At 36.5% G+C, this 7,720-nt stretch overlaps 2 protein-coding genes across 3 annotated transcripts; one reads left to right on the forward strand and one right to left on the reverse strand.

The window, feature by feature from the left end:
• Nucleotides 1–532: 532 nt before the first annotated feature.
• Nucleotides 533–4,453, forward strand: LOC149049719 (uncharacterized). Of its 2 annotated transcripts, XM_089195077.1 has the most exons (3): nt 533–651; nt 1,160–1,990; nt 2,420–4,453. In XM_089195077.1, exons 1-3 carry the CDS (start codon nt 648–650, stop codon nt 2,617–2,619), a joined length of 1,035 nt encoding a protein of 344 aa, XP_089051203.1. In that variant the 5' UTR covers nt 533–647; the 3' UTR covers nt 2,620–4,453. The 2 variants fall into 2 exon arrangements, with proteins under 2 accessions (XP_089051203.1, XP_089051202.1); XM_089195076.1 differs by having other exon boundaries at nt 533–1,990.
• Nucleotides 2,783–5,107, reverse strand: LOC149049720 (uncharacterized). Its single transcript, XM_089191421.1, has 2 exons — nt 4,448–5,107; nt 2,783–3,992 (listed from the first exon to the last, which is right to left on the reverse strand). The coding sequence occupies exons 1-2, from the start codon at nt 5,038–5,040 to the stop codon at nt 2,783–2,785; spliced, it is 1,803 nt and encodes a 600-aa protein (XP_089047547.1). The 5' UTR covers nt 5,041–5,107.
• Between the last annotated feature and the right edge of the window lie 2,613 nt (nt 5,108–7,720).

The raw sequence follows: 7,720 nt of genomic DNA on the forward strand, positions 1-7,720 counted from the left end.
AGAATTAAATAGCTTTATTAAAGAAAGAGACCTGATAAAGCAAGAGCCGGTCCAGTAACGGCAATGAATATTACTGCTACGTCTACGAAATTGGCTGCTCTTTAGCAGTGGAAACGATTTAGGCAATTCTGGTACTTGTGGTGCTGAAATGAAAACAATTGTCCGCAAAGTCAATGGTAGAAACTAGTTACAACGTGATGCGTTTGGCATAATCAGTTTTGCCATGTGCAGGATATGCTGAAACACTCTCCATGTTTTTCAAAAGCTAATTTCATTTTATCGTTTGAAGAAATATCGACCGAATACAGTTTTAAAAGAAAGTGCCTTAACAAAATTTGGGAAAAATACCGAATTTTAAAGAGTTCACGGTATCAAGTTTTTTGCCCCAACCTCCTTACTCTCAGTGTGGATCCATTACTTTCAAAAGATACATTTTGACATTCAATTCTTGCGACGCTGTCGAGACTGATAAACTTTGCGAATTCCATTCTATTTTCGTAGTATTCAAGGGTGTGCAATCTTAATCAATAGGGTCCTTTCGATATCATTGGACGCGCCTTCCTGAGAACTAGAAATGAACATGCAAACGAGGCTTAGAGGACCGCGCACGGGGAAAATTAAAAACAGAAACCGGTGCACTGTATGTAATGTGTAAGTTACCATTATTTTTCCAAAGTTATGGTGAACTTTTGTTCTGTAGCGAACTGCTTGAACAGTTCTAGGAATCGTCCGGATCTTTCCTTTTTCTGCTTCCCTTCCGAACAGAATTCTAGAAGGCTTTGGAAGAACTTTTGTCGACGAAATGATCCCGAATTCCGAGGTCAAAAAAACCCTCGGATTTGCAGTGCACATTTCGAGGCTTCCTCCATCAAAAATTCCCTTGGCGGGAGAAGAGAAATTATTCCAGATGAATTGCCGAAGTATTTTAATCCCTCAACAAACGAGGGTCCTGTTTCTTCTCGTGAAAAAAGACTGGATGACAGAAAGAAACGAACATCTCATGAGCAATGTCCTAAACCTAAAAAGAGTAGGACGGTTACAAAGGAAGGCAAAGATACCTGGGTCGCAACAAGCAACGAGGCAGTTCTTTTGGATCACAATTATTGTCAGCGTCTTCTAAACAATGACAAGGGAACTCAAACAGACTTTCCTTTTGAAGATTTACAGGTTTTAAACAGTGAAATTAATACTTTGAAGGAGGAAAACGCAAATCTTAAGGCAAAGTTGACAAACAGCAAGCAGCTGAAAAGAGAGCTATTTGTGGATGATGTTTTAAAAGATGACGAGTCAGTCAAATTTTACACAGGGATACCTAGCCTGGCTTGCTTAACAATGATATTTAATTTGTTAAAGCCCTTTGCAGAAAAACTTAAGTACTGGGACAAAAACAAAGAGAAGGAAGTTACATATCAAAAAGATTCAAGCAAAAAAAAGCCTGGAAAGCAAAGATTATTGACCATTATGGAAGAGTTCATCTTAACTTTGGTGAGACTCAGACTTGGGCTTTTAAGCAGACATCTTTCAGATATATTTGGAGTATCAGAGGGAACAGTTAGCAAAGTCTTTACAACTTGGGTTTGTTTTCTGTCTACAGTTTTTCGTGACATTCTCCTTAAATGGCCTTGTAAGGAAGACATTAAGAAAACTTTACCACGGTCTTTTTGTAAGTTTCCTAGCACAAGAATAATAATAGACTGTACTGAGATATTTTTACAAAAGCCAACATCCCCTAGTGCCCAGAGGGCCACCTGGAGTAACTATAAACAGCACAACACAATGAAAGCACTAGTGGGAATCTCACCTACAGGTTATTTCACCTTTGTTTCTAAACTATGGACTGGAAATGTCAGCGATAGATATATTACTGAAAAAAGTGGTCTACTGGACAAACTTGAAGAGGGGGATTCTGTTATGGCAGACAAAGGCTTCAACATCAGGGATCTGCTTACAAGAAAGAAAGTAGCACTTAATATCCCACCACTTTGCAAAGGTAACTCACCCTTTAAAGTTTAGTGTTTTAGTTAGATAAAGGGAGTTTCAGAGGGAAGGAATGAGAGAAGGTATGGAAAAAGCAAACAGATGGTCTCCTTAGGCTGGTAAAATATCTGATAGAGCAACATACCTATATCTAATTGGTAGTAACGATGAAGTTGAAGTTACTTAACAGGTACAAATTCTTATCAGTATTTTTATTAATGGTTAAGGCAAGCTGCTCATCAGGGAGATACATGTAACCTTTACTTTAACTCAATCTCACAAATATGTTTATAAAGGCTGCAGTTCCCATCATATGTGATCTCTTTTCTAGGTGCTTTGATATTTAACATAAACAGCTTTGACTGAAAAACAGCAAGTACTTCTCTATCAGTAGCTTCTCAAGTTGGCATTTACTTAATTTGAAATCTCTTTTTTTACTCAGGAAAGCAACTGTCTAAGAAGGCAGTAAAATCTACCTGTGCCATTGCCAGTGTTCGGATCCATGTAGAACGTGCCATTGGACGACTTAAGGACTTTAGAATTCTACAAGGGAACTTTCTTGTTCCAATGCTGCCCATTGCTGACAACATTTTTAGTGTGTGTGCTGCTCTGTGCAATTTGCTACCACCCCTGGCTAAATAACTACTGCTGCCTTGTGAGCTGAGAAGCACAATAAGTTTGTAACTTTGAACAATTACCAGTCAGTTTATGTTAATGGTTAATAACACATATCAAAAATCTTCTTTAGACCCACTGAGGAATTATCCAGCATTGAGCATCAGCATTCACCACCAATGATAGTCCCTTATAATGATTTAAGTATGTCATGGTGAAAGAGTTCCTTAACTATGTATTTTAAGAAAAATTTTCTCAGCTTCTCAAGCATTTCGTTCCACAACTCACTGTCAAACTTGACATTGACAATCAATATTCCTTTGAAGGTATAAATAACTAGATCACAGCAATGAATCCCTGTTATTCCCATCAGACCCTGAATTTGATAGTTCCATTTTGTTTCTTTTTTTAGTATATATTTGTCACCAACAAACACGAGCTTCTCCTCAGCTGCAACCTGTGGAGGGAGATTTCTTTTTGCATACATGCTCTTAATTTCAATTAACTTCTTCTGACAGCACTCACAAATCCTGACACCATCAGGACTGGCTCCCAAGAAGGGCCATAGTGTGTTTACTATTAGTCCACTGTTTTTTATTGACAACTTCTCGTGGTTTCTCTTTTGTTTTTTAATGTAGAGATCAAGTGCTTTCTTTTCCTTTTCATGACCCCATGTTAACTGTTTTGGCATTGCATCTTCAGCAATTGGACAGTAATTCATAAGATGCTTCACAGTGTTTCTCTTGTCTGTGCTCTCTCTGAGGTGGCACACGGTGTAAAATGAGGAAGCTGTAATTCTTCCTGCCCTTTGATCAAACCAAAATTGGGACTGGGATTGATTGACAGTCTTTTTGTTGATCATTTCTGCTTGCTCTTCATTAAATGAAATAGACTCAAGGAACTCAGTTGCAAGTTCTGTAGAGACTGTAGGTGTCACTTTTTCAATATTAACAGAAACAAACACTTTAGCATAATCACTCATTGAATAAACATCAACACTTTGAACACTTTCTTGTTTACTGACATTTAAATCATCACTTATCAAAGCCCTGATTTCTTCCTCTGTTTGCCCTGGTTCTTCAGCTGAATGTAAGAAAGGGAGAGCTGAAGAACCTGGGAATGTTTCCAGCAACCCAGCTTTGAACTGTTGTTCTAATTCAGCTGGGTCATAAGGAATACAAAGTGGATTAAAATCTCTTGGCTTTGCAGAGTCTTTTACTGTCACACCATAGCCACCACTATTTGTTTGTAGCTCCTGAACAGGCAAACTTCCCTCATTTCTCTTTCCTTTCTTTTTCCACATGCATTGTCTTGATGTACATGACTGGAGATCATTGAATCGTACGCTTGCTTCCAGATCAAAAAGTGCTGCAGCTATGTGGCGACAACCTCCATCTGCCCTATCAAATAGAGACCAAGATGACTGATATTTATTAAACATTGTCCTCACACAAATAAAATGATCAAAAAAGCAAGTGATTTTCAGTCATCTGCTTGTTTTTTCTGTATATTAATCTTATAGCAGAGTGAAACATTTGGTACACTGAAATGTAGCCAATAGCTTAATTTTTTTTTTCTTTGAAAGTTAGTAGTGATATATTATCACACAAGTTTCATTTTTTATTTATTCAGTTAGTTAGCTGGGTTTTTTTAATTAATGTATTTCAGATATAACATATCTGTATGTTGTTTACATTAACATTAAAAATAGTCCAACAATTTATTAGCTGATCATAACAGGTGAACATACACCTCTCATTTTAGACTTTTAGCTCGTACATATTTCAAATGACTCTGGCTCATTGTACATCTTAAGGCTAATTACCTTGTAGTAAGAGTAAATGAAAATACATACCCTCCTTTGCATGGGCAGTAGGCTGAATGCACACTTCCATCCTTCTTTAAAATAAAAAAACCCTTATATGTTGCTGACCCATCGTCAGCCTTGGACCTTTCAGTTGGCTTTACAGCAAACAGAAAATAACTGTAGCTGCTGGCACTAGATTGTGGCGGATGGTAACAAAGGTCTTCTACGTGTCCATCGAAGTACAACTTGTATCCCAGAAGAGATTTGTAACTTTTTAGGCTTTCGGCGTTATACCCGGGATCCTTTCCCACTAGATAATTAAAAAGATCAGGAAATCTAAAGTCTGGTACTTCCGAAAAATTGTGGGTCCATTTACCAAAAGCCTGATTTTCTTTGTTCAACGGATTGGCCAAGTACCCTTCATTGTTAGTTTTCAGTTGCTCTTTCATTGAAATTGCTTGATCGACTGGCTCTTCTTCTTCTGAGATTTTCGGGACTTTTATCTCCTCACTTTTTACACAAAGTTCTACTAGTTCATTCTTACGCTTTCCCGAGCTTTGAATGCCTCTTTGTTTTAAATATTCTTTTAACCAAGGAACTGGTTTAGTGCTGAAGATGCCCGCACCAGAGCTGGCATCCATTTTGTCCTCTAAGCCTCGTTCACATGTTGGTTTCTAGTTCTCAGGAACACGCGTCCGAGAATGTCGAAAGGACCCTATATGACTACCATCAAATTCCGCCCATATGTTTGCATTATTCGATTGAAAAGAAAAACGATGAACGTCGATTGAGTAAGGCGATAGGCAAAATAATTTCACATTACTACACGGCATGCGAGAGCGCATTTTTCAATCAACATTTAGCAAAAAAAGGGAATTAAGGTGGACATTGAAGCTTTACCTATGTCATCATCAAGAATCAATTAAATCTTTCTTTTGTAAACGTCATTCAAGACTGTTTGATGACTTATCCCAGTGATTATTATAGTGAGGGCTAAATAGAGAAAACCCATGACGGCTGCTTGACAGGGTTACGAAACGATTACTTCTGTACTTCGAACTATTGGATAACATTTGGCCCCGGAGCAATGTTCATTGTCAAGTTTGGATCGCTTGTTTCTGAAAACTGATTTAAAAGTCGCATGCAGACGGCAATTCGAGAGAATTATTAGCCTTGGCCCGTGAAAAGCGAGCGTGCCAGACCAAAATATATAGCGTACATTTTCACGGAGTTCAGCCATTTTCTTGCTGTACTCCTACTGCAAATCACACGCTATTGGGACAAAACTAGACGTGTTTGGTCTCTACTTCTGTTTTGATTCATTTAAATATATCAATTTTAACTTTAAAATTACCCTACCTTTATTTTTAAGTAAACAAACCTCCGTTTTAGGTAAAGTTTTCGAGTTTATTTTTCTCGAGTGAGAGTAAATTACATGTAACTATAAATGTTGTTGTAAATACGTGAGCGTGAGCTAAATAAAATCTTCTCACACATAAAATATTCGAAACATGTAGTTGTCGCAAGAAAATACTCCCTTGTACACGAACCTCGTGTAGATACATTCGGTGTTCTGCTCGGTTGCTTTCAATGGATTTCTACCACTGTCACTGTAATTAAAATAGCATGTTTGTGTAGTCCACCTGTTTAGATACATTTTCAAATTAACTCTAAGTTGGAATTCTGTTTGTAAAAATCGTCGAATAATCCGAGAAATAGTGCAACATATTCCGTCTCTCTGGTTCATGGATTACCATAATACACCACTTTCTAACCCTGCTGAGAAATTATTCTCATGCAACATATAGAGAAATGCACTTATGTATGTGTAGTCCATGTTTTTGAAGTAGATTATATTTGCAGACCTCAGATTCCTCAGCTAAAGGTATCCTGGATTAGTTTCCACAACGCAAATACGGTCAGCATGCTTATTGCGTGACAAATGAAATTTCATGCACCTCTTGCAACTCGTTGAAAAAAGCTCTTTTATTTTATGTACATTCGTATACCTCCGATATTATGGTCGTCTGAAATATGGCAAAAATCAGCCTACAAACGGAGTAGAAAATATAGTGTACTTTACGCGGGTTATTATAAACGAAAGAAAGTTCATTTGGAGATGAAATGTAATTGCAAAGCTACTCCAAGGGATGAAAAACAACTTATCAAAAAATGAATCTAAGATAAATTTTCTTTGTCTTGTACGAGCGTTGTGAAAATGCACTGAAAGCCAGATAGAAATTATGCAAATTAGGTGCGTTTTGGCCGATTTCGAACTTTCGTATTTTTTGCCAAAATAAAAACTCGCTGGAACTTTTGAATATTAATATTAATATTAATTGAATATTATTTTGAAAACAGTTCATCAAAAGGGTCTTTTGGAGCAAATAAAAAAAAAAGTTGAAATTTTACTTCTGTCGTCGGATTCTTGAAAATTACTGACAACCTCTCTTAAGTAGTCTGGAGATTTCTAGGTTATATTTACAATTAATCATAACATGTCAAACAACAAATTGCCCTTGAGCGCCACTTTCAGCTAAGGTCAACTATGTTTTTTTTTTTTAAATTAGGAAACCAATCGTTTAATTTAAGTGAAGCAGATGTTTACATGGTCTTAATATTCAATCCTTTGTTCAACCGATAAAAAGGGCAAAAAAAATTGCCACCTCCAGACCTGTACTAAATTAGAAAATTAAAAAGGTTCGTCTGTTGCTTTGTTGTATATGAACGTATATGTACACCACGTTGTTTTTCTGTGATTTTGTTAAGTCTAGTTATAAATTTCCCCTCGAAATGGAAGCAGCGTTGACTATTTTACTTTTTTACTCAACGATGTAACAAATATTGTAGCGTAAAATGACCGATCGCTGTTACTCCCTTGGAATCAATTTAAATTTTTTGGTGCCAGAGCCAACTTCAAAGATTTACGATGCATAGTTTTGATAATTTGTTTTAAAAAATAACAGAACTGATAAAAATTTCGTCAAAACAGTGTGCAAAAGGATAACGTAGTCATTCTTTTCACTAATTTCAGTAATCTATTCAACCTTCTTGGTTGATTATACGGAAATACCTCATCCAATTTATATTAAATTGGATAACAGATAGAGAAAAGGAAAATAATTAGTTTCAATGTTCTATCCAAATGGCGTGAAATTGTTCACTGGGCATGTCGTAAGAATTTAAAAATTGTTTTGTGTTTAGGAAGAATGTACATGTGTGCTTGTGGGTTCAAATCCTTTTAAATACTCTTTTTCAGACCGAAACCTTAAAGAATTCTTTCTTAAATTTTCAATTGAATTGACTTTGGTAAGTAGGAGA

The sequence above is a fragment of the Pocillopora damicornis genome, chromosome 2, assembly GCF_964200805.1.
Source record: "Pocillopora damicornis chromosome 2, jaPocDami1.2, whole genome shotgun sequence".
NCBI classification, from domain to species: Eukaryota; Metazoa; Cnidaria; class Anthozoa; order Scleractinia; family Pocilloporidae; genus Pocillopora; species Pocillopora damicornis.